Here is a 26,806-nt window from a genome sequence, read left to right as displayed (position 1 = left end):
CAGTAGCTGGTCTCACCTGGTTACATCTCCCCTTACTAGGCTGTGCAGTAGCTGGTCTCCCCTGACTAGGCTGTGCAGTACCTGTCCTCACCTGGTTACATCTCCCCTGACTAGGCTGTACAGTAGCTGGTCTCACCTGGTTACATCTCCCCTGACTAGGCTGTGCAGTACCTGTCCTCACCTGGTTACAGCTCACCTGACTAGGCTGTACAGTAGCTGGTCTCACCTGGTTACATCTCCCCTGACTAGGCTGTGCAGTACCTGTCCTCACCTGGTTACATCTCCCCTGACTAGGCTGTACAGTACCTGTCCTCACCTGGTTACATCTCCCCTGACTAGGCTGTACAGTAGCTGGTCTCACCTGGTTACATCTCCCTTGACTAGGCTGTACAGTAGCTGGTCTCACCTGGTTACATCTCCCCTGACTAGGCTGTACAGTAGCTGGTCTCACCTGGTTACATCTCACCTGACTAGGCTGTACAGTACCTGTCCTCACCTGGTTACATCTCCCCTGACTAGGCTGTGCAGTAGCTGGTCTCACCTGACTAGGCTGTGCAGTAGCTGGTCTCACCTGGTTACAGCTCCCCTGACTAGGCTGTGCAGTAGCTGGTCTCACCTGGTTACATCTCCCCTGACTAGGCTGTACAGTACCTGTCCTCACCTGGTTACATCTCCCCTGACTAGGCTGTACAGTAGCTGGTCTCACCTGGTTACATCTCCCCTGACTAGGCTGTACAGTAGCTGGTCTCACCTGACTAGGCTGTACAGTACCTGTCCTCACCTGGTTACATCTCCCGTGACTAGGCTGTACAGTAGCTGGTCTCACCTGGTTACAGCTCACCTGACTAGGCTGTACAGTACCTGTCCTCACCTGGTTACATCTCCCCTGACTAGGCTGTACAGTAGCTGTCCTCACCTGGTTACATCTCCCCTGACTAGGCTGTACAGTAGCTGTCCTCACCTGGTTACATCTCCCCTGACTAGGCTGTACAGTAGCTGGTCTCACCTGGTTACATCTCCCCTGACTAGGCTGTACAGTACCTGTCCTCACCTGGTTACATCTCCCCTGACTAGGCTGTACAGTAGCTGGTCTCACCTGGTTACAGCTCACCTGACTAGGCTGTACAGTACCTGTCCTCACCTGGTTACATCTCCCCTGACTAGGCTGTACAGTAGCTGTCCTCACCTGGTTACATCTCCCCTGACTAGGCTGTACAGTAGCTGTCCTCACCTGGTTACATCTCCCCTGACTAGGCTGTACAGTAGCTGGTCTCACCTGGTTACATCTCCCCTGACTAGGCTGTACAGTACCTGTCCTCACCTGCTTACATCTCCCCTGACTAGGCTGTACAGTAGCTGGTCTCACCTGGTTACATCTCCCCTGACTAGGCTGTACAGTAGCTGTCCTCACCTGGTTACAGCTCCCCTGACTAGGCTGTACAGTACCTGTCCTCACCTGGTTACATCTCCCCTGACTAGGCTGTACAGTACCTGTCCTCACCTGGTTACATCTCCCCTGACTAGAATGTACAGTACCTGTCCTCACCTGGTTACAGCTCCTCTGACTAGGCTGTACAGTACCTGTCCTCACCTGGTTACAGCTCCCCTGACTAGGCTGTACAGTACCTGTCCTCACCTGGTTACATATCCCCTGACTAGGCTGTACAGTACCTGTCCTCACCTGGTTACATCTCCCCTGACTAGGCTGTACAGTACCTGTCCTCACCTGGTTACATCTCCCCTGACTAGGCTGTACAGTAGCTGGTCTCACCTGGTTACAGCTCCCCTGACTAGGCTGTACATTACCTGTCCTCACCTGGTTACATCTCCCCTGACTAGGCTGTACAGTAGCTGGTCTCACCTGGTTACAGCTCCCCTGACTAGGCTGTACAGTACCTGTCCTCACCTGGTTACATCTCCCCTGACTAGGCTGTAGAGTAGCTGGTCTCACCTGGTTACAGCTCACCTGACTAGGCTGTACAGTACCTGTCCTCACCTGGTTACATCTCCCCTGACTAGGCTGTACAGTACCTGTCCTCACCTGGTTACAGCTCCCCTGACTAGGCTGTACAGTACCTGTCCTCACCTGGTTACAGCTCCCCTGACTAGGCTGTACAGTACCTGTCCTCACCTGGTTACAGCTCCCCTGACTAGGCTGTACAGTACCTGTCCTCACCTGGTTACATATCCCCTGACTAGGCTGTACAGTACCTGTCCTCACCTGGTTACATCTCCCCTGACTAGGCTGTACAGTAGCTGGTCTCACCTGGTTACATCTCCCCTGACTAGGCTGTACAGTACCTGTCCTCACCTGGTTACATCTCCCCTGACTAGGCTGTACAGTACCTGTCCTCACCTGGTTACATCTCCCCTGACTAGGCTGTACAGTAGCTGGTCTCACCTGGTTACAGCTCCCCTGACTATGCTGTACATTACCTGTCCTCACCTGGTTACATCTCCCCTGACTAGGCTGTACAGTAGCTGGTCTCACCTGGTTACAGCTCCCCTGACTAGGCTGTACAGTACCTGTCCTCACCTGGTTACATCTCCCCTGACTAGGCTGTGCAGTAGCTGGTCTCACCTGACTAGGCTGTGCAGTAGCTGGTCTCACCTGGTTACAGCTCCCCTGACTAGGATGTGCAGTAGCTGGTCTCACCTGGTTACATCTCCCCTGACTAGGCTGTACAGTACCTGTCCTCACCTGGTTACATCTCCCCTGACTAGGCTGTACAGTAGCTGGTCTCACCTGGTTACATCTCCCCTTACTAGGCTGTGCAGTAGCTGGTCTCACCTGGTTACATCTCCCCTGACTAGGCTGTGCAGTACCTGTCCTCACCTGGTTACAGCTCCCCTGACTAGGCTGTACAGTAGCTGGTCTCACCTGACTAGGCTGTACAGTACCTGTCCTCACCTGGTTACATCTCCCCTGACTAGGCTGTACAGTAGCTGGTCTCACCTGACTAGGCTGTACAGTACCTGTCCTCACCTGGTTACATCTCCCCTGACTAGGCTGTACAGTAGCTGGTCTCACCTGGTTACATCTCCCCTGACTAGGCTGTACAGTACCTGTCCTCACCTGGTTACATCTCCCCTTACTAGGCTGTGCAGTAGCTGGTCTCACCTGGTTACATCTCCCCTTACTAGGCTGTGCATTACCTGTCCTCACCTGACTAGGCTGTACAGCACCTGTCCTCACCTGGTTACATCTCCCCTTACTAGGCTGTACAGTAGCTGGTCTCACCTGGTTACATCTCCCCTTACTAGGCTGTGCAGTAGCTGGTCTCCCCTGACTAGGCTGTGCAGTACCTGTCCTCACCTGGTTACATCTCCCCTGACTAGGCTGTACAGTAGCTGGTCTCACCTGGTTACATCTCCCCTGACTAGGCTGTGCAGTACCTGTCCTCACCTGGTTACATCTCCCCTGACTAGGCTGTACAGTAGCTGGTCTCACCTGGTTACATCTCCCCTGACTAGGCTGTGCAGTACCTGTCCTCACCTGGTTACATCTCCCCTGACTAGGCTGTACAGTACCTGTCCTCACCTGGTTACATCTCCCCTGACTAGGCTGTACAGTAGCTGGTCTCACCTGGTTACATCTCCCCTGACTAGGCTGTACAGTAGCTGGTCTCACCTGGTTACATCTCCCCTGACTAGGCTGTACAGTAGCTGGTCTCACCTGGTTACATCTCACCTGACTAGGCTGTACAGTACCTGTCCTCACCTGGTTACATCTCCCCTGACTAGGCTGTGCAGTAGCTGGTCTCACCTGACTAGGCTGTGCAGTAGCTGGTCTCACCTGGTTACAGCTCCCCTGACTAGGCTGTGCAGTAGCTGGTCTCACCTGGTTACATCTCCCCTGACTAGGCTGTACAGTACCTGTCCTCACCTGGTTACATCTCCCCTGACTAGGCTGTACAGTAGCTGGTCTCACCTGGTTACATCTCCCCTGACTAGGCTGTACAGTAGCTGGTCTCACCTGACTAGGCTGTACAGTACCTGTCCTCACCTGGTTACATCTCCCCTGACTAGGCTGTACAGTAGCTGGTCTCACCTGGTTACATCTCCCCTGACTAGGCTGTACAGTAGCTGTCCTCACCTGGTTACATCTCCACTGACTAGGCTGTACAGTACCTGTCCTCACCTGGTTACATCTCCCCTGACTAGGCTGTGCAGTAGCTGGTCTCCCCTGACTAGGCTGTGCAGTAGCTGGTCTCACCTGACTAGGCTGTACAGTAGCTGGTCTCACCTGGTTACATCTCCCCTGACTAGGCTGTGCAGTAGCTGATCTCCCCTGACTAGGCTGTGCAGTAGCTGGTCTCACCTGGTTACAGCTCACCTGACTAGGCTGTGCAGTAGCTGGTCTCACCTGGTTACATCTCACCTGACTAGGCTGTACAGTACCTGTCCTCACCTGGTTACATCTCCCCTGACTAGGCTGTACAGTACCTGTCCTCACCTGGTTACATCTCCCCTGACTAGGCTGTACAGTAGCTGTCCTCACCTGGTTACATCTCCCCTGACTAGGCTGTACAGTAGCTGGTCTCACCTGGTTACATCTCCCCTGACTAGGCTGTACAGTACCTGTCCTCATCTGGTTACATCTCCCCTGACTAGGCTGTACAGTAGCTGGTCTCACCTGGTTACATCTCCCCTGACTAGGCTGTACAGTAGCTGTCCTCACCTGGTTACAGCTCCCCTGACTAGGCTGTACAGTACCTGTCCTCACCTGGTTACATCTCCCCTGACTAGGCTGTACAGTACCTGTCCTCACCTGGTTACATCTCCCCTGACTAGGCTGTACAGTACCTGTCCTCACCTGGTTACAGCTCCCCTGACTAGGCTGTACAGTACCTGTCCTCACCTGGTTACATATCCCCTGACTAGGCTGTACAGTACCTGTCCTCACCTGCTTACATCTCCCCTGACTAGGCTGTACAGTAGCTGGTCTCACCTGGTTACATCTCCCCTGACTAGGCTGTACAGTACCTGTCCTCACCTGGTTACATCTCCCCTGACTAGGCTGTACAGTACCTGTCCTCACCTGGTTACATCTCCCATGACTAGGCTGTACAGTAGCTGGTCTCACCTGGTTACAGCTCCCCTGACTAGGCTGTACATTACCTGTCCTCACCTGGTTACATCTCCCCTGACTAGGCTGTGCAGTAGCTGGTCTCACCTGACTAGGCTGTGCAGTAGCTGGTCTCACCTGGTTACAGCTCCCCTGACTAGGCTGTGCAGTAGCTGGTCTCACCTGGTTACATCTCCCCTGACTAGGCTGTACAGTACCTGTCCTCACCTGGTTACATCTCCCCTGACTAGGCTGTACAGTAGCTGGTCTCACCTGGTTACATCTCCCCTGACTAGGCTGTACAGTAGCTGGTCTCACCTGACTAGGCTGTACAGTACCTGTCCTCACCTGGTTACATCTCCCGTGACTAGGCTGTACAGTAGCTGGTCTCACCTGGTTACAGCTCACCTGACTAGGCTGTACAGTACCTGTCCTCACCTGGTTACATCTCCCCTGACTAGGCTGTACAGTAGCTGGTCCTCACCTGGTTACATCTCCCCTGACTAGGCTGTACAGTAGCTGTCCTCACCTGGTTACATCTCCCCTGACTAGGCTGTACAGTAGCTGGTCTCACCTGGTTACATCTCCCCTGACTAGGCTGTACAGTAGCTGTCCTCACCTGGTTACAGCTCCCCTGACTAGGCTGTACAGTACCTGTCCTCACCTGGTTACATCTCCCCTGACTAGGCTGTACAGTACCTGTCCTCACCTGGTTACATCTCCCCTGACTAGGCTGTACAGTACCTGTCCTCACCTGGTTACAGCTCCCCTGACTAGGCTGTACAGTACCTGTCCTCACCTGGTTACATATCCCCTGACTAGGCTGTACAGTACCTGTCCTCACCTGGTTACATCTCCCCTGACTAGGCTGTACAGTAGCTGGTCTCACCTGGTTACATCTCCCCTGACTAGGCTGTACAGTACCTGTCCTCACCTGGTTACATCTCCCCTGACTAGGCTGTACAGTACCTGTCGTCACCTGGTTACATCTCCCCTAACTAGGCTGTACAGTAGCTGGTCTCACCTGGTTACATCTCCCCTGACTAGGCTGTACAGTAGCTGGTCTCACCTGACTAGGCTGTACAGTACCTGTCCTCACCTGGTTACATCTCCCCTGACTAGGCTGTACAGTAGCTGGTCTCACCTGGTTACATCTCCCCTGACTAGGCTGTACAGTAGCTGTCCTCACCTGGTTACATCTCCACTGACTAGGCTGTACAGTACCTGTCCTCACCTGGTTACATCTCCCCTGACTAGGCTGTGCAGTAGCTGGTCTCCCCTGACTAGGCTGTGCAGTAGCTGGTCTCACCTGACTAGGCTGTACAGTAGCTGGTCTCACCTGGTTACATCTCCCCTGACTAGGCTGTGCAGTAGCTGATCTCCCCTGACTAGGCTGTGCAGTAGCTGGTCTCACCTGGTTACAGCTCACCTGACTAGGCTGTGCAGTAGCTGGTCTCACCTGGTTACATCTCACCTGACTAGGCTGTACAGTACCTGTCCTCACCTGGTTACATCTCCCCTGACTAGGCTGTACAGTACCTGTCCTCACCTGGTTACATCTCCCCTGACTAGGCTGTACAGTAGCTGTCCTCACCTGGTTACATCTCCCCTGACTAGGCTGTACAGTAGCTGGTCTCACCTGGTTACATCTCCCCTGACTAGGCTGTACAGTACCTGTCCTCATCTGGTTACATCTCCCCTGACTAGGCTGTACAGTAGCTGGTCTCACCTGGTTACATCTCCCCTGACTAGGCTGTACAGTAGCTGTCCTCACCTGGTTACAGCTCCCCTGACTAGGCTGTACAGTACCTGTCCTCACCTGGTTACATCTCCCCTGACTAGGCTGTACAGTACCTGTCCTCACCTGGTTACATCTCCCCTGACTAGGCTGTACAGTACCTGTCCTCACCTGGTTACAGCTCCCCTGACTAGGCTGTACAGTACCTGTCCTCACCTGGTTACATATCCCCTGACTAGGCTGTACAGTACCTGTCCTCACCTGCTTACATCTCCCCTGACTAGGCTGTACAGTAGCTGGTCTCACCTGGTTACATCTCCCCTGACTAGGCTGTACAGTACCTGTCCTCACCTGGTTACATCTCCCCTGACTAGGCTGTACAGTACCTGTCCTCACCTGGTTACATCTCCCATGACTAGGCTGTACAGTAGCTGGTCTCACCTGGTTACAGCTCCCCTGACTAGGCTGTACATTACCTGTCCTCACCTGGTTACATCTCCCCTGACTAGGCTGTGCAGTAGCTGGTCTCACCTGACTAGGCTGTGCAGTAGCTGGTCTCACCTGGTTACAGCTCCCCTGACTAGGCTGTGCAGTAGCTGGTCTCACCTGGTTACATCTCCCCTGACTAGGCTGTACAGTACCTGTCCTCACCTGGTTACATCTCCCCTGACTAGGCTGTACAGTAGCTGGTCTCACCTGGTTACATCTCCCCTGACTAGGCTGTACAGTAGCTGGTCTCACCTGACTAGGCTGTACAGTACCTGTCCTCACCTGGTTACATCTCCCGTGACTAGGCTGTACAGTAGCTGGTCTCACCTGGTTACAGCTCACCTGACTAGGCTGTACAGTACCTGTCCTCACCTGGTTACATCTCCCCTGACTAGGCTGTACAGTAGCTGTCCTCACCTGGTTACATCTCCCCTGACTAGGCTGTACAGTAGCTGTCCTCACCTGGTTACATCTCCCCTGACTAGGCTGTACAGTAGCTGGTCTCACCTGGTTACATCTCCCCTGACTAGGCTGTACAGTAGCTGTCCTCACCTGGTTACAGCTCCCCTGACTAGGCTGTACAGTACCTGTCCTCACCTGGTTACATCTCCCCTGACTAGGCTGTACAGTACCTGTCCTCACCTGGTTACATCTCCCCTGACTAGGCTGTACAGTACCTGTCCTCACCTGGTTACAGCTCCCCTGACTAGGCTGTACAGTACCTGTCCTCACCTGGTTACATATCCCCTGACTAGGCTGTACAGTACCTGTCCTCACCTGGTTACATCTCCCCTGACTAGGCTGTACAGTAGCTGGTCTCACCTGGTTACATCTCCCCTGACTAGGCTGTACAGTACCTGTCCTCACCTGGTTACATCTCCCCTGACTAGGCTGTACAGTACCTGTCGTCACCTGGTTACATCTCCCCTAACTAGGCTGTACAGTAGCTGGTCTCACCTGGTTACAGCTCCCCTGACTAGGCTGTACATTACCTGTCCTCACCTGGTTACATCTCCCCTGACTAGGCTGTACAGTAGCTGGTCTCACCTGGTTACAGCTCCCCTGACTAGGCTGTACAGTACCTGTCCTCACCTGGTTACATCTCCCCTGACTAGGCTGTGCAGTAGCTGGTCTCACCTGACTAGGCTGTGCAGTAGCTGGTCTCACCTGGTTACAGCTCCCCTGACTAGGCTGTGCAGTAGCTGGTCTCACCTGGTTACATCTCCCCTGACTAGGCTGTACAGTAGCTGGTCTCACCTGACTAGGCTGTACAGTACCTGTCCTCACCTGGTTACATCTCCCCTGACTAGGCTGTACAGTAGCTGGTCTCACCTGGTTACATCTCCCCTGACTAGGCTGTACAGTACCTGTCCTCACCTGGTTACATCTCCCCTTACTAGGCTGTACAGTAGCTGGTCTCACCTGGTTACATCTCCCCTAACTAGGCTGTGCATTACCTGTCCTCACCTGACTAGGCTGTACAGCACCTGTCCTCACCTGGTTACATCTCCCCTTACTAGGCTGTACAGTAGCTGGCCTCACCTGGTTACATCTCCCCTTACTAGGCTGTACAATAGCTGGTCTCACCTGGTTACATCTCCCCTGACTAGGCTGTACAGTAGCTGGTCTCACCTGGTTACATCTCCCCTGACTAGGCTGTACAGTACCTGTCCTCACCTGGTTACATCTCCCCTGACTAGGCTGTGCAGTAGCTGGTCTCCCCTGACTAGGCTGTGCAGTACCTGTCCTCACCTGGTTACATCTCCCCTGACTAGGCTGTACAGTAGCTGGTCTCACCTGGTTACAGCTCACCTGACTAGGCTGTACAGTACCTGTCCTCACCTGGTTACATCTCCCCTGACTAGGCTGTACAGTAGCTGGTCTCACCTGGTTACATCTCCCCTGACTAGGCTGTACAGTAGCTGGTCTCACCTGGTTACATCTCCCCTGACTAGGCTGTACAGTAGCTGTCCTCACCTGGTTACATCTCCCCTGACTAGGCTGTACAGTAGCTGGTCTCACCTGGTTACATCTCCCCTGACTAGGCTGTACAGTACCTGTCCTCACCTGGTTACATCTCCCCTGACTAGGCTGTGCAGTAGCTGGTCAACCCTGACTAGGCTGTGCAGTAGCTGGTCTCACCTGACTAGGCTGTACAGTAGCTGGTCTCACCTGGTTACATCTCCCCTGACTAGGCTGTGCAGTAGCTGATCTCCCCTGACTAGGCTGTGCAGTAGCTGGTCTCACCTGGTTACAGCTCACCTGACTAGGCTGTGCAGTAGCTGGTCTCACCTGGTTACATCTCCCCTGACTAGGCTGTGCAGTAGCTGGTCTCACCTGGTTACATCTCCCCTGACTAGGCTGTGCAGTAGCTGGTCTCACCTGGTTACAGCTCACCTGACTAGGCTGTGCAGTACCTGGTCTCACCTGACTAGGCTGTGCAGTAGCTGGTCTCACCTGACTAGGCTGTGCAGTAGCTGGTCTCACCTGACTAGGCTTTGCAGTAGCTGGTCTCCCCTGACTAGGCTGTGCAGTAGCTGGTCTCACCTGACTAGGCTGTGCAGTAGCTGGTCTCCCCTGACTAGGCTGTACAGTAGCTGGTCTCCCCTGACTAGGCTGTGCAGTAGCTGGTCTCACCTGACTAGGCTGTGCAGTAGCTGGTCTCCCCTGACTAGGCTGTACAGTAGCTGGTCTCCCCTGACTAGGCTGTACAGTAGCTGGTCTCCCCTGACTAGGCTGTACAGTAGCTGGTCTCACCTGACTAGGCTGTACAGTAGCTGGTCTCCCCTGACTAGGCTGTGCAGTAGCTGGTCTCCCCTGACTAGGCTGTACAGTAGCTGGTCTCCCCTGACTAGGCTGTACAGTAGCTGGTCTCACCTGACTAGGCTGTACAGTAGCTGGTCTCCCCTGACTAGGCTGTACAGTACCTGTCCTCACCTGGTTACATCTCACCTGACTAGGCTGTACAGTAGCTGGTCTCCCCTGACTAGGCTGTACAGTAGCTGGTCTCCCCTGACTAGGCTGTACAGTAGCTGGTCTCCCCTGACTAGGCTGTACAGTAGCTGGTCTCACCTGGTTACATCTCCTCTGACTAGGCTGTACAGTAGCTGGTCTCACCTGGTTACATCTCCCCTGACTAGGCTGTACAGTAGCTGGTCTCACCTGGTTACATCTCCCCTGACTAGGCTGTACAGTAGCTGGTCTCCCCTGACTAGGCTGTACAGTAGCTGGTCTCCCCTGACTAGGCTGTGCAGTAGCTGGTCTCACCTGGTTACATCTCCCCTGACTAGGCTGTACAGTAGCTGGTCTCCCCTGACTAGGCTGTACAGTAGCTGGTCTCCCCTGACTAGGCTGTACAGTAGCTGGTCTCCCCTGACTAGGCTGTACAGTAGCTGGTCTCCCCTGACTAGGCTGTACAGTAGCTGGTCTCCCCTGACTAGGCTGTACAGTAGCTGGTCTCCCCTGACTAGGCTGTACAGTAGCTGGTCTCACCTGACTAGGCTGTGCAGTAGCTGGTCTCCCCTGACTAGGCTGTACAGTAGCTGGTCTCCCCTGACTAGGCTGTGCAGTAGCTGGTCTCCCCTGACTAGGCTGTACAGTAGCTGGTCTCCCCTGACTAGGCTGTACAGTAGCTGGTCTCCCCTGACTAGGCTGTACAGTAGCTGGTCTCCCCTGGTTACATCTCCCCTGACTAGGCTGTGCAGTAGCTGGTCTCACCTGACTAGGCTGTACAGTAGCTGGTCTCCCCTGACTAGGCTGTGCAGTAGCTGGTCTCCCCTGACTAGGCTGTGCAGTAGCTGGTCTCCCCTGACTAGGCTGTGCAGTAGCTGGTCTCCCCTGACTAGGCTGTACAGTAGCTGGTCTCCCCTGGATACATCTCCCCTGACTAGGCTGTGCAGTAGCTGGTCTCACCTGACTAGGCTGTACAGTAGCTGGTCTCCCCTGACTAGGCTGTACAGTAGCTGGTCTCCCCTGACTAGGCTGTACAGTAGCTGGTCTCCCCTGACTAGGCTGTACAGTAGCTGGTCTCCCCTGACTAGGCTGTACAGTAGCTGGTCTCACCTGACTAGGCTGTGCAGTAGCTGGTCTCCCCTGACTAGGCTGTACAGTAGCTGGTCTCCCCTGACTAGGCTGTACAGTAGCTGGTCTCACCTGACTAGGCTGTGCAGTAGCTGGTCTCCCCTGACTAGGCTGTACAGTAGCTGGTCTCCCCTGACTAGGCTGTGCAGTAGCTGGTCTCCCCTGACTAGGCTGTACAGTAGCTGGTCTCCCCTGACTAGGCTGTACAGTAGCTGGTCTCCCCTGACTAGGCTGTACAGTAGCTGGTCTCCCCTGGTTACATCTCCCCTGACTAGGCTGTGCAGTAGCTGGTCTCACCTGACTAGGCTGTACAGTAGCTGGTCTCCCCTGACTAGGCTGTGCAGTAGCTGGTCTCCCCTGACTAGGCTGTGCAGTAGCTGGTCTCCCCTGACTAGGCTGTGCAGTAGCTGGTCTCACCTGGTTACATCTCCCCTGACTAGGCTGTACAGTAGCTGGTCTCCCCTGACTAGGCTGTACAGTAGCTGGTCTCCCCTGACTAGGCTGTACAGTAGCTGGTCTCCCCTGACTAGGCTGTACAGTAGCTGGTCTCCCCTGACTAGGCTGTACAGTAGCTGGTCTCCCCTGACTAGGCTGTACAGTAGCTGGTCTCCCCTGACTAGGCTGTACAGTAGCTGGTCTCCCCTGACTAGGCTGTACAGTAGCTGGTCTCACCTGACTAGGCTGTGCAGTAGCTGGTCTCCCCTGACTAGGCTGTACAGTAGCTGGTCTCCCCTGACTAGGCTGTGCAGTAGCTGGTCTCCCCTGACTAGGCTGTACAGTAGCTGGTCTCCCCTGACTAGGCTGTACAGTAGCTGGTCTCCCCTGGTTACATCTCCCCTGACTAGGCTGTGCAGTAGCTGGTCTCCCCTGACTAGGCTGTACAGTAGCTGGTCTCCCCTGACTAGGCTGTGCAGTAGCTGGTCTCCCCTGACTAGGCTGTACAGTAGCTGGTCTCCCCTGGTTACATCTCCCCTGACTAGGCTGTACAGTAGCTGGTCTCCCCTGACTAGGCTGTACAGTAGCTGGTCTCCCCTGACTAGGCTGTACAGTAGCTGGTCTCCCCTGGTTACATCTCCCCTGACTAGGCTGTACAGTAGCTGGTCTCCCCTGACTAGGCTGTACAGTAGCTGGTCTCCCCTGACTAGGCTGTACAGTAGCTGGTCTCCCCTGGTTACATCTCCCCTGACTAGGCTGTACAGTAGCTGGTCTCCCCTGACTAGGCTGTGCAGTAGCTGGCCTCCCCTGACTAGGCTGTGCAGTAGCTGGTCTCCCCTGACTAGGCTGTGCAGTAGCTGGTCTCCCCTGACTAGGCTGTGCAGTAGCTGGTCTCCCCTGACTAGGCTGTACAGTAGCTGGTCTCCCCTGACTAGGCTGTACAGTAGCTGGTCTCACCTGACTAGGCTGTACAGTAGCTGGTCTCCCCTGACTAGGCTGTACAGTACCTGTCCTCACCTGGTTACATCTCACCTGACTAGGCTGTACAGTAGCTGGTCTCCCCTGACTAGGCTGTACAGTAGCTGGTCTCCCCTGACTAGGCTGTACAGTAGCTGGTCTCCCCTGACTAGGCTGTACAGTAGCTGGTCTCCCCTGACTAGGCTGTACAGTAGCTGGTCTCCCCTGGTTACATCTCCCCTGACTAGGCTGTACAGTAGCTGGTCTCCCCTGACTAGGCTGTGCAGTAGCTGGTCTCCCCTGACTAGGCTGTGCAGTAGCTGGTCTCCCCTGACTAGGCTGTGCAGTAGCTGGTCTCACCTGACTAGGCTGTGCAGTAGCTGGTCTCCCCTGACTAGGCTGTACAGTAGCTGGTCTCCCCTGACTAGGCTGTACAGTAGCTGGTCTCCCCTGACTAGGCTGTACAGTAGCTGGTCTCCCCTGACTAGGCTGTACAGTAGCTGGTCTCCCCTGACTAGGCTGTACAGTAGCTGGTCTCCCCTGGTTACATCTCCCCTGACTAGGCTGTGCAGTAGCTGGTCTCACCTGACTAGGCTGTACAGTAGCTGGTCTCCCCTGACTAGGCTGTACAGTAGCTGGTCTCCCCTGACTAGGCTGTACAGTACCTGTCCTCACCTGGTTACATCTCACCTGACTAGGCTGTACAGTAGCTGGTCTCCCCTGACTAGGCTGTACAGTAGCTGGTCTCCCCTGACTAGGCTGTACAGTAGCTGGTCTCCCCTGACTAGGCTGTACAGTAGCTGGTCTCCCCTGACTAGGCTGTACAGTAGCTGGTCTCCCCTGGTTACATCTCCCCTGACTAGGCTGTACAGTAGCTGGTCTCCCCTGACTAGGCTGTGCAGTAGCTGGTCTCCCCTGACTAGGCTGTGCAGTAGCTGGTCTCCCCTGACTAGGCTGTGCAGTAGCTGGTCTCACCTGACTAGGCTGTGCAGTAGCTGGTCTCCCCTGACTAGGCTGTACAGTAGCTGGTCTCCCCTGACTAGGCTGTGCAGTAGCTGGTCTCCCCTGACTAGGCTGTACAGTAGCTGGTCTCCCCTGACTAGGCTGTACAGTAGCTGGTCTCCCCTGACTAGGCTGTACAGTAGCTGGTCTCCCCTGGTTACATCTCCCCTGACTAGGCTGTGCAGTAGCTGGTCTCACCTGACTAGGCTGTACAGTAGCTGGTCTCCCCTGACTAGGCTGTGCAGTAGCTGGTCTCCCCTGACTAGGCTGTGCAGTAGCTGGTCTCCCCTGACTAGGCTGTACAGTAGCTGGTCTCCCCTGACTAGGCTGTACAGTAGCTGGTCTCCCCTGACTAGGCTGTACAGTAGCTGGTCTCCCCTGGTTACATCTCCCCTGACTAGGCTGTGCAGTAGCTGGTCTCACCTGACTAGGCTGTACAGTAGCTGGTCTCCCCTGACTAGGCTGTGCAGTAGCTGGTCTCCCCTGACTAGGCTGTGCAGTAGCTGGTCTCCCCTGACTAGGCTGTACAGTAGCTGGTCTCCCCTGACTAGGCTGTGCAGTAGCTGGTCTCCCCTGACTAGGCTGTGCAGTAGCTGGTCTCCCCTGACTAGGCTGTACAGTAGCTGGTCTCCCCTGACTAGGCTGTACAGTAGCTGGTCTCACCTGGTTACATCTCCCCTGACTAGGCTGTACAGTAGCTGGTCTCCCCTGACTAGGCTGTGCAGTAGCTGGTCTCCCCTGACTAGGCTGTGCAGTAGCTGGTCTCCCCTGACTAGGCTGTACAGTAGCTGGTCTCCCCTGACTAGGCTGTACAGTAGCTGGTCTCCCCTGACTAGGCTGTACAGTAGCTGGTCTCCCCTGGTTACATCTCCCCTGACTAGGCTGTGCAGTAGCTGGTCTCACCTGACTAGGCTGTACAGTAGCTGGTCTCCCCTGACTAGGCTGTGCAGTAGCTGGTCTCCCCTGACTAGGCTGTGCAGTAGCTGGTCTCCCCTGACTAGGCTGTACAGTAGCTGGTCTCCCCTGACTAGGCTGTGCAGTAGCTGGTCTCCCCTGACTAGGCTGTACAGTAGCTGGTCTCCCCTGACTAGGCTGTATAGTAGCTGGTCTCACCTGGTTACATCTCCCCTGACTAGGCTGTACAGTAGCTGGTCTCCCCTGACTAGGCTGTGCAGTAGCTGGTCTCCCCTGACTAGGCTGTGCAGTAGCTGGTCTCCCCTGACTAGGCTGTACAGTAGCTGGTCTCCCCTGACTAGGCTGTACAGTAGCTGGTCTCACCTGGTTACATCTCCCCTGACTAGGCTGTACAGTAGCTGGTCTCCCCTGACTAGGCTGTGCAGTAGCTGGTCTCCCCTGACTAGGCTGTACAGTAGCTGGTCTCCCCTGACTAGGCTGTGCAGTAGCTGGTCTCCCCTGACTAGGCTGTACAGTAGCTGGTCTCCCCTGACTAGGCTGTACAGTAGCTGGTCTCCCCTGACTAGGCTGTACAGTAGCTGGTCTCCCCTGGTTACATCTCCCCTGACTAGGCTGTGCAGTAGCTGGTCTCACCTGACTAGGCTGTACAGTAGCTGGTCTCCCCTGACTAGGCTGTGCAGTAGCTGGTCTCCCCTGACTAGGCTGTGCAGTAGCTGGTCTCCCCTGACTAGGCTGTGCAGTAGCTGGTCTCACCTGGTTACATCTCCCCTGACTAGGCTGTACAGTAGCTGGTCTCCCCTGACTAGGCTGTACAGTAGCTGGTCTCCCCTGACTAGGCTGTACAGTAGCTGGTCTCCCCTGACTAGGCTGTACAGTAGCTGGTCTCCCCTGACTAGGCTGTACAGTAGCTGGTCTCCCCTGACTAGGCTGTACAGTAGCTGGTCTCCCCTGACTAGGCTGTACAGTAGCTGGTCTCCCCTGACTAGGCTGTACAGTAGCTGGTCTCACCTGACTAGGCTGTGCAGTAGCTGGTCTCCCCTGACTAGGCTGTACAGTAGCTGGTCTCCCCTGACTAGGCTGTGCAGTAGCTGGTCTCCCCTGACTAGGCTGTACAGTAGCTGGTCTCCCCTGACTAGGCTGTACAGTAGCTGGTCTCCCCTGGTTACATCTCCCCTGACTAGGCTGTGCAGTAGCTGGTCTCCCCTGACTAGGCTGTACAGTAGCTGGTCTCCCCTGACTAGGCTGTGCAGTAGCTGGTCTCCCCTGACTAGGCTGTACAGTAGCTGGTCTCCCCTGGTTACATCTCCCCTGACTAGGCTGTACAGTAGCTGGTCTCCCCTGACTAGGCTGTACAGTAGCTGGTCTCCCCTGACTAGGCTGTACAGTAGCTGGTCTCCCCTGGTTACATCTCCCCTGACTAGGCTGTACAGTAGCTGGTCTCCCCTGACTAGGCTGTACAGTAGCTGGTCTCCCCTGACTAGGCTGTACAGTAGCTGGTCTCCCCTGGTTACATCTCCCCTGACTAGGCTGTACAGTAGCTGGTCTCCCCTGACTAGGCTGTGCAGTAGCTGGTCTCCCCTGACTAGGCTGTGCAGTAGCTGGTCTCCCCTGACTAGGCTGTGCAGTAGCTGGTCTCCCCTGACTAGGCTGTGCAGTAGCTGGTCTCCCCTGACTAGGCTGTACAGTAGCTGGTCTCCCCTGACTAGGCTGTACAGTAGCTGGTCTCACCTGACTAGGCTGTACAGTAGCTGGTCTCCCCTGACTAGGCTGTACAGTACCTGTCCTCACCTGGTTACATCTCACCTGACTAGGCTGTACAGTAGCTGGTCTCCCCTGACTAGGCTGTACAGTAGCTGGTCTCCCCTGACTAGGCTGTACAGTAGCTGGTCTCCCCTGACTAGGCTGTACAGTAGCTGGTCTCCCCTGACTAGGCTGTACAGTAGCTGGTCTCCCCTGGTTACATCTCCCCTGACTAGGCTGTACAGTAGCTGGTCTCCCCTGACTAGGCTGTGCAGTAGCTGGTCTCCCCTGACTAGGCTGTGCAGTAGCTGGTCTCCCCTGACTAGGCTGTGCAGTAGCTGGTCTCACCTGACTAGGCTGTGCAGTAGCTGGTCTCCCCTGACTAGGCTGTACAGTAGCTGGTCTCCCCTGACTAGGCTGTGCAGTAGCTGGTCTCCCCTGACTAGGCTGTACAGTAGCTGGTCTCCCCTGACTAGGCTGTACAGTAGCTGGTCTCCCCTGACTAGGCTGTACAGTAGCTGGTCTCCCCTGGTTACATCTCCCCTGACTAGGCTGTGCAGTAGCTGGTCTCACCTGACTAGGCTGTACAGTAGCTGGTCTCCCCTGACTAGGCTGTGCAGTAGCTGGTCTCCCCTGACTAGGCTGTGCAGTAGCTGGTCTCCCCTGACTAGGCTGTACAGTAGCTGGTCTCCCCTGACTAGGCTGTACAGTAGCTGGTCTCCCCTGACTAGGCTGTACAGTAGCTGGTCTCCCCTGGTTACATCTCCCCTGACTAGGCTGTGCAGTAGCTGGTCTCACCTGACTAGGCTGTACAGTAGCTGGTCTCCCCTGACTAGGCTGTGCAGTAGCTGGTCTCCCCTGACTAGGCTGTGCAGTAGCTGGTCTCCCCTGACTAGGCTGTACAGTAGCTGGTCTCCCCTGACTAGGCTGTGCAGTAGCTGGTCTCCCCTGACTAGGCTGTGCAGTAGCTGGTCTCCCCTGACTAGGCTGTACAGTAGCTGGTCTCCCCTGACTAGGCTGTACAGTAGCTGGTCTCACCTGGTTACATCTCCCCTGACTAGGCTGTACAGTAGCTGGTCTCCCCTGACTAGGCTGTGCAGTAGCTGGTCTCCCCTGACTAGGCTGTGCAGTAGCTGGTCTCCCCTGACTAGGCTGTACAGTAGCTGGTCTCCCCTGACTAGGCTGTACAGTAGCTGGTCTCCCCTGACTAGGCTGTACAGTAGCTGGTCTCCCCTGGTTACATCTCCCCTGACTAGGCTGTGCAGTAGCTGGTCTCACCTGACTAGGCTGTACAGTAGCTGGTCTCCCCTGACTAGGCTGTGCAGTAGCTGGTCTCCCCTGACTAGGCTGTGCAGTAGCTGGTCTCCCCTGACTAGGCTGTACAGTAGCTGGTCTCCCCTGACTAGGCTGTGCAGTAGCTGGTCTCCCCTGACTAGGCTGTACAGTAGCTGGTCTCCCCTGACTAGGCTGTACAGTAGCTGGTCTCACCTGGTTACATCTCCCCTGACTAGGCTGTACAGTAGCTGGTCTCCCCTGACTAGGCTGTGCAGTAGCTGGTCTCCCCTGACTAGGCTGTGCAGTAGCTGGTCTCCCCTGACTAGGCTGTACAGTAGCTGGTCTCCCCTGACTAGGCTGTACAGTAGCTGGTCTCACCTGGTTACATCTCCCCTGACTAGGCTGTACAGTAGCTGGTCTCCCCTGACTAGGCTGTGCAGTAGCTGGTCTCCCCTGACTAGGCTGTGCAGTAGCTGGTCTCCCCTGGTTACATCTCCCCTGACTAGGCTGTGCAGTAGCTGGTCTCACCTGACTGAGGATGCGGCCACATTTGCCCTGGGTCTTCTCCATCAAGCTGAAGATGGGGAAGTTCCAGTGGTTCAGCTGGCTCATTAGGGGCTCCAAGTCCTCCATCACTAACGGCTCTGGGGCCAGATGGGGCTTTTCCTACAACAGGCCATAGACATGTTATAAGCCTTTATAATGCCTTTATGAACCTTTATATTGTCTTATTAATAAATGTCTTAGAAAATGTTCTCTCTCTCTCGACTGTAGGTCATAAAACACGTCATAAAGGGGGTCAGACATAGATGGCTGGTGGTGCCAATCTGTGCACTGAATGTTATGCTGGTGGAAATGAACTTTTGGCTTCTGAGGTGGTTGTGCCTCTGCCTGATGAATAAGCCAATAATAACCCTCAAATCCAAATCTAGAAAGCCAGTTCCACTGTATTTGATCATTATTCACCTATAATCATGGACTGATTTACACCTGGAACACAAGGTTGTTGCAATGAATTATGGAAACCAGCATTGTTCCGGCCCTCTTAGGGTAAGGGTTGAATAGCCCTGGCCTAAAAGATGTAGACTTAGAAGTGTGAAAAAGAAAACGCCTCTACGGTTACTGCGGCCGTTTCTCACCTCTGCAGGTAGCATGATGAGGTTTTGGGGAGTGTTTTTGCCCCCTTCTGCGTCCCCCTCCTCTGTCGGCGCTACGTCGCTGCCGTCGCTGTGGTTGGCCTCGTGGGTACTGTCGTAGTCTGACGATGCCACCACCTGATCCTCTGATTGTCGTACAGAGAAAGCGTTACCATGGAGATGGGACAACACCTTCAAAGCATTCAACACTGCTGCAAAACAAAGCACACCTCTCTGTTGTGAGACAGGATCAGCCTGGTATCAGATCTGCTTGTGTTGTCTTCCCAACTTACTCTTATGGTCATTGTCTCACCATGGAGACGGGATTCCCACAAAGCATTCAGCACTGCTGCAAAGAATCCAATATTGCTACAAAGAATTCATCACTGCTGCAAAGCATTCAGCACTGCTGCAAAGCCTTCAGCCCTGCTGCAAAGCATCCAGCACTGCTGCAAAGCATTCAGCCCTGCTGCAAAGCATTCAGCACTGCTGCAAAGCCTTCAGCCCTGCTGCAGCGCCTTCAGCCCTGCTGCAAAGCCTTCAACACTGCTGCAAAGCATTCAGCACTGCGGCAAAGCATTCAGCCCTGCTGCAAAGCATTCAGCACTGCGGCAAAGCATTCAGCCTTGCTGCAAAGCCTTCAGCCCTGCTGCAAAGCATTCAGCACTGCTGCAAAGCCTTCAGCCCTGCTGCAAAGCATTCAGCACTGCTGTAAAGCACACACAAATAATATCCACTCTGGGACAGGAGTATCCATTTCATACAATCATTGTCCTCTCTAGCACAGTTCCTGTAATGGATGCATAACCAGGCCAGCGCAGTACAGTACAGCTTGGCTCAATGATGTGGAAGGGAAAGGTATCACTGGCAGAGATGACAAGCTAAACGGTAGAAGAACGTAGGCAAAACCAGTGGACAGAAGAGGCCATGAGTACAGTACAGCTTGGCTCAATAGTTTGAAAACGGTAGTGGTGTGGAAGGGAAAGGTATCACTGGCAGAGATGAGAAGCTTAGTTAAAGGACCGTTGTACAGGTTTCTGGCAGGGGGTATGCGATACCATATCCTCAATTCATGGGGTTGCATTCCCTTTAGACCCGGAGGTCTGTCTACTGGGCAACTTTACTCATTCCAATCTTAGGCAAAGCCATACTATAAAGCTAACAGAAATATTGCTAGCGATTGCCAAGAAATGTATCGCCTTGAAATGGAAATTGGATTCTCCCCTGCCAGTTGCAATGTGGCTGTCAGAAGTTAATAGTTGTATCACACTGGAGAAAATTACTTACCGCTTGAGGAATAAGTTAAATACATTTTACAGAATTTGGCAACCTTTTATTGACTATATGGAGAATCTCCCCCCACATCACATTGAATGAATCTCTATATTATCCTTATATAATGTTTCACACGTAATGTATAATATGTAGCCTACAGCAGGTGACCATATGATCCAATGTCTCATTATAATTATTTTTTAATTGTATGTTTGTATATATAATTATAATTTGTTTTATTTTTTCTTTCTTTGTTACGCTCATTTGTCACTGTCACTTTGTCCTATTGTTGTCTAATATCTTTTCACGTTTGTCTTGAATGTTGTTAAATGGAAAATGCAAAAATAAAATATTCCCATAAAAAAGGACCGTTGTACCTGTCCGGTGTGTCCTGTCCCCTTTGTCCATGGATCCCTCCCCGTGGCTCAGCTTTATGTACGGTCTCCCACAGCTGTGGTAAAGGAAGGTCAGAGGTCAGAGGTCAGACAGAAGTGAATACCTTTTCATCAAGTACATCTATCAATGAAAGGCGCTTAGATATTAGATATTGTGGGCACCTAAATATGCCTTATTAAAACACTAGCCTGAGAAACATTTTGATGTGTACAGTATGTCTACGGTGCTTTCGAAAAAATATTCAGACCCCTTGACTTCTGTCACATTTTGTTACATTACAGCCTGATTCCAAAATGGATTCAATAAAAAATAATCCTCATCAATCTACACACAATAAAAATACCTTAGTTACACAAGTATTCAGACCCTTTGCTATGAGACTCGAAATTGAGCATCCTGTTTCCATTGATCATCCTTGAGATGTTTCTCCAACTTGATTGGAGTCCACCTGTGGTAAATTCAATTGATTGGACATGATTTGGAAAGGCACACACCTGTCTATATAAGGTCCCACAGTTGACAGTGCATTTCAGAGCAAAAACCAAGCCATGAGGTCAAAGGAATTGTCCGTAGAGCTCCGAGACAGGATTGTGTCGAGGCACAGATCTGGGGAAGAGTACCCAAACATTTCTGCATCATTGAAAGTCCCCAAGAACCCAGTGGCCTCCATCATTCTTAAATGGAAGAAGTTTGGAACCACCAAGACTCTTCCTAGAGCTGGCCGCCCGGCCAAACTGAGCAACCGGCGGAGAAGGGCCTTGGTCAGGGAAAACCAGACAGAAACCACTCCTCAGTAAAAGGCACATGACAGCCTGCTTGGAGTTTGCCAAAAGACACCTAAAGACTCTCCGACCATGAGAAATAAGATTATCTGGTCGGATGAAACCAAGATTGAACTCTTTTGCCTTAATGCCAAGCGTCACGTCTGGAGGAAATCTGGCACCATCCCTACGGTGAAGCATGGTGGTGGCAGCATCATGCTGTTGGGGCGTTTTTCAGCGGCAGGGACTGGGAGACTAGTCAGGATCGAGGGAAAGTTGAACAAAGCAAAGTACAGAGAGATCCTTGATGAAAACCTGCTCCAGAGCGCTCAGGACCTCAGACTGGGGTGAAGGTTAACCTTCCAACAGGGCAACAACCCTAACCACACAGCCAAGACAACGCAGGAGTGGCTTCGGGACAAGTCTCTGAATGTCCTTGAGTGGCCAATCCAGAGCCCGGACTTGAACCTGATCAAACATCTCTGGAGTGACCTGAAAATAGCTGTGCAGTGACTCTACCCATCCAACCTGACAGAGCTTCAGAGGATCTGCAGAGAAGAATGGTGGAAACCCAAATACAGGTGTGCCAAGCTTGTAGCGACATCAATTCCAAATAACGATGTGACATCACTTGATCAACACTATTTTACGGCCCAGATTCTATTGTGTTCTAAGGAGTCAGTTAGAAGACATGAGGAGGACCATTTGAGTCAAAGGTACATGGTTTACAAATCGTTTCATCATGCACATCATGAAATCAGGTTCATCTTTCCCAGCTCTCTCTCTTTCTCGCTCTCTCTCGCTCTCTCTCGCTCTCTCTCGCTCTCTCTCTCGCTCTCTCTCTCTCTCTCGCTCTCTCTCGCTCTCTCTCTCGCTCTCTCTCTCTCTCTCTCTCTCGCTCTCTCGTACTGCCAGTACATTTCTTGGCAGACTGTTCCGTTCAACACTCTCTGTAATCTCTAAGCAAACTCATACCACAAAACAAACTGAAAATGCTGAAATTAAACATCACTTCAGTGAGGGAGCAAATATGAATAAACCCCACCCCACCCCGTCCCAACACACACACACACACACACACACACACACACACACACACACACACACACACACACACACACACACACACACACACACACACACACACACACACACACACACACACACACACACACACACACACACACACACACACACACACACACACACACACACACACATACCCCCTCCCAACACACACACACAAATGTTGAAAAATGTCCTACTGGGCTGTCCACACATTAAAAGAGCATGGTTTCCTACTGGGCTGTCCACACATTAAAAAGAGCATGGTTTCCTACTGGGCTGTCCACACATTAAAAGAGCATGGTTTCCTACTGGGCTGTCCACACATTAAAAGAGCATGGTTTCCTACTGGGCTGTCCACACATTAAAAAGAGCATTCACAGAAGCTGGAGGAACATTTTTAATTAAATGCATGCATACACGTAGCCGACCGCCTGTCTCCCCAACCGCCTTCGTAGCCAACTGCCTGTCTCCCCAACCGCCTGTCTCCCCAACCGCCTGTCTCCCCAACCGCCTGTCACCCCAATCGCCTGTCACCGCAACCGCCTGTCCCCCCGACCGTCTGTCACCCCAACCGCCTGTCACCCCAACCGCGTGTCTTCCCAAACGCCTGTCTCCCCAACCTCCTGTCTCCCCAACCGCCATCGTAGCCAACCGCCTGTCTCCCCAACCGCCTGTCTCCCCAACCGTCTGTCTCCTCACCGCCTGTCTCCCCAACCGCCTGTCTCCCCAACCGCCTGTCTCCCCAACCGCCTGTCCCACCGAACGTCTGTCACCCCAACCGCCTGTCACCCCAACAGCGTGTCTTCCCAACCGCCTGTCTCCCCAACCGTCTGTCTCCCCAACCGCCATCGTAGCCAACCGCCTGTCTCCCCAACCGCCTGTCCCCCCAAACGCCTGTCTCCCCAACCGCCTATCTCCCCAACCGTCTGTCTCCCCAACCGCCTTCGTAGCCAACCGCCTGTCTTCCCAACCGCCTGTCTCCCCAACCGTCTGTCTCCCCAACCGCCATCGTAGCCAACCGCCTGTCTCCCCAACCGCCTTCGTAGCCAACCGCCTGTCTCCCCAACCGCCTGTCCCCCAGACCGTCTGTCACCCCAACCGCCTGTCACCCCAACCGAGGGTCTCCCCAAACGCCTGTCCCCCCCGACCGCCTGTCTCCCCGACCGCCTGTGACCCCGACCGCCTGTCCCCCCGACCGCCTGTCTCCCCGACCGCCTGTCACCCTGACCGTCTGTCTCCCCGACCGCCTGTCACCCTGACCGCCTGTCCCCCTGACCGCCTGTCCCCCCGACCGCCTGACACCCCAACCGCCTGTCTCCTCAACCGCCTGACACCCTAACTGCCTGTCTCCTAGGCCGCCTGTCTCCCTAACCACATCTCCCCCGCAACCGCCAGTCCCCCGAACCGCATCTCCCCCCCCAACCGCCTGTCCCCCCCACCGCCTGTCCCCCCCACCGCCTGTCCCCCCCACCGCCTGTCTCCCCAACCACCTGTCCCCCCCACCGCCTGTCCCCCCAACCGCATCTCCCCCTGACCGCCTGTCCCCCCGACCGCCTGACACCCTAACTGCCTGTCTCCTAGGCCGCCTGTCTCCCCAACCACATCTCCCCCGCAACCGCCAGTCCCCCGAACCGCATCTCCCCCCCCAACCGCCTGTCCCCCCCACCGCCTGTCCCCCCCACCGCCTGTCCCCCCCACCGCCTGTCTCCCCAACCACCTGTCCCCCCCACCGCCTGTCCCCCCAACCGCATCTCCCCCTCAACCGCCTGTCCCCCCGACCGCCTGCCCCCCAACGACCACCTGCCCCCCCATCGCCTGTCTCCCCGACCGCCTGCCCCCCAACGACCGCCTGTCTCCCCGACCGCCTACCCCCAACGACCACCTGTCCCCCCAACCGCCTGTCCCCCCCACCGCCTGTCCCCCTGACCGCCTGCCCCCCCGACCGCCTGTCTCCCCAACCGCCTGACATCCCAACCGCCTGTCTCCCCAACCGCCTGCCCCCCAACGACCACCTGCCCCCCCAACCGCCTGTCTCCCCGACCGCCTGCCCCCCAACGACCACCTGTCCACCCCACCGCCTGTACCCCTCACCGCCTGTACGCCCCACCACCTGCCCCCCCGACCGCCTGTCCCCCCCACCGCCTGTCCCCCTGACCGCCTGCCCCCCCGACCGCCTGTCCCCCCCACCGCCTGTCTCCCTGACCGCCTGCCCCCCCCAACCGCCTGTCTCCCCAACCGCCTGACACCCCAACCGCCTGTCTCCCCAACCGCCTGTCTCCCCAACCGCCTGACACCCCAACCGCCTGTCTCCCCAACCGCCTGTCTCCCCAACCGCCTGTCTCCCCAACCGCCTGTCTCCCCAACCGCCTGTCCCCCCGACCGCCTGTCCCCCGGACCGCCTGACTCCCCTGAAAATAACAGACTAACTGTTTCCCCCTGCCAAACTATCAAACATGTTATATTCCACACCTGCTAGGCATCCACATTCGCATTCATGTATACACGCACGCACACACACGCACACGCACGCACGCACGCACGCACGCACGCACGCACGCACGCACGCACGCACGCACGCACGCACGCACACACACACACACACACACACACACACACACACACACACACACACACACACACACACACACACACACACACACACACACACACACACACACACTGGGTTGACCGTGCAAACTGCCAACACAACAGCGCTCTCTTTGTTGTTAGCTCAGGGTCATTAGGCTAAGGGTGAGTACCTACACCCTGACGGAAAAGTGCACAAGAAACATTTTCTCAGAATGAGACACACTACAAGCCTTTGTGCTCTGTGTAACACCATGCTTTAAGAGGCAATCTGCACTTTAAACAATAACACGGCCGATCCCCGCCATTATTTCAGTAAAAAGCTCAGGGATCGGGCTAGAGAAATGTAACCAATCTCAAATTCATAGACGGCGCTATGGATGCAAGGACTGAGGATCCATTATATGAAATGATAGTTTTCAACCATGTTTTGAGGCTAAACAGTCCCAAAAATAGATGTAGCAACGGCAGCTTGTCCTTTTAACTGCTGGCATTTCCTCTACCTCAACTCCAGGTTCTACAACATTTGGGAGGAGGTATTCTAATTTAAACCATCTATAATGCGTCAGAAGGCAGCTGAGAGATGTGTTTAAGGTGGTTTCTGGTGTCCTCAAAGTAACTTTCACTTGGGGTTGGATGTAATGTTCAGGAAAAAATATACTATAAAGTTTGTATATTGTATTACTTCAGTCAGTTTGTGATCTGTCTGAGAGGGAAAGCTTTGTTGGGTTGTTAGTCCGTGTGGTTCATCTCTGCTTTGTTTTCAGCCTTGGGCCTAGATTCAATACGGACCACGAAAGATCCGCGTTATAGAGAGATTGGCATTTAAAGGTTGTTTTCGATTAAGCCGACATATGCAGCGTTTACCGTGAATGTGGTCTTGCGAATGCGGAAATACTGCTTTAAAAAGATAAATAGCCTTGAAGGGGGAGGGGGGGAGGGGGTAGATTGAATATAGCCCTTAGTTTGTTTGGTTCTTTATAATTCTAGTCAGTCAGTAGTTTGTTTGGGTCTGTTTGGTTCTAGTCAGTCAGTAGTTTGTTAGGGTCTGTTTGGTTCTAGTCAGTCAGTAGTTTGTTTGGGTCTGTTTGGTTCTAGTCAGTAGTTTGTTTGGGTCTGTTTGGTTCTAGTCAGTCAGTAGTTTGTGTGGGTCTGTTTGGTTCTAGTCAGTCAGTAGTTTGTGTGGGTCTGTTTGGTTCTAGTCAGTCAGTAGTTTGTTTGGGTCTGTTTGGTTGTAGTCAGTCAGTAGTTTGTTTGGGTCTGTTTGGTTCTAGTCAGTCAGTCAGTCATTTGTTTGGGTCTGTTTGGTTCTAGTCAGTCAGTCAGTCATTTGTTTGGGTCTGTTTGGTTCTAGTCAGTCAGTAGTTTGTCTGGGTCTGCTTGGTTCTAGTCAGTCAGTAGTTTGTTTGGTTTTAGTCAGTCAGTCAGTCATTTGTTTGGGTCTGTTTGGTTCTAGTCAGTCAGTCAGTCTGTCAGTCAGTAGTTTGTTTGGTTCTAGTCAGTCAGTCAGTCATTTGTTTGGGTCTGTTTGGTTCTAGTCAGTCAGTAGTTTGTTTGGGTCTGTTTGGTTCTAGTCAGTCAGTAGTTTGTTTGGTTCTAGTCAGGCAGTAGTTTGTTTGGGTCTGTTTGGTTCTAGTCAGTCAGTAGTTTGTTTGGGTCTGTTTGGTTCTAGTCAGTCAGTAGTTTGTTTGGGTCTGTTTGGTTCTAGTCAGTCAGTAGTTTGTTTGGGTCTGGTTGGTTCTAGTCAGTCAGTAATTTGTTTGGGTCTGTTTGGTTCTAGTCAGTAGTTTGTTTGGGTCTGGTTGGTTCTAGTCAGTCAGTAGTTTGTTTGGGTCTGTTTGGTTCTAGTCAGTCAGTAATTTGTTTGGGTCTGTTTGGTTGTAGT

General features: G+C 53.9%; 1 protein-coding gene across 1 annotated transcript in view; it reads right to left on the bottom strand.

Moving 5' to 3' along the window:
- Nucleotides 1-26,806, bottom strand: part of LOC139584252 (cGMP-inhibited 3',5'-cyclic phosphodiesterase 3A-like) — a 255,801-nt gene that overhangs the window by 32,076 nt on the left and 196,919 nt on the right. The window contains exons 6-8 of the mRNA XM_071415872.1: nt 20,488-20,561; nt 18,839-18,981; nt 18,228-18,365 (exon numbers count right to left, since the gene is read on the bottom strand). Coding sequence (XP_071271973.1) covers nt 18,228-18,365; nt 18,839-18,981; nt 20,488-20,561 — 355 coding nt within the window. The remainder of the gene's footprint in view (nt 1-18,227; nt 18,366-18,838; nt 18,982-20,487; nt 20,562-26,806) is intronic.

This window comes from Salvelinus alpinus, chromosome 9 (assembly GCF_045679555.1).
Source record: "Salvelinus alpinus chromosome 9, SLU_Salpinus.1, whole genome shotgun sequence".
Classification (NCBI taxonomy): domain Eukaryota; kingdom Metazoa; phylum Chordata; class Actinopteri; order Salmoniformes; family Salmonidae; genus Salvelinus; species Salvelinus alpinus.
Note: the sequence above shows the minus strand (reverse complement) of the source record. Positions and strands in the feature narration are given on the sequence as shown.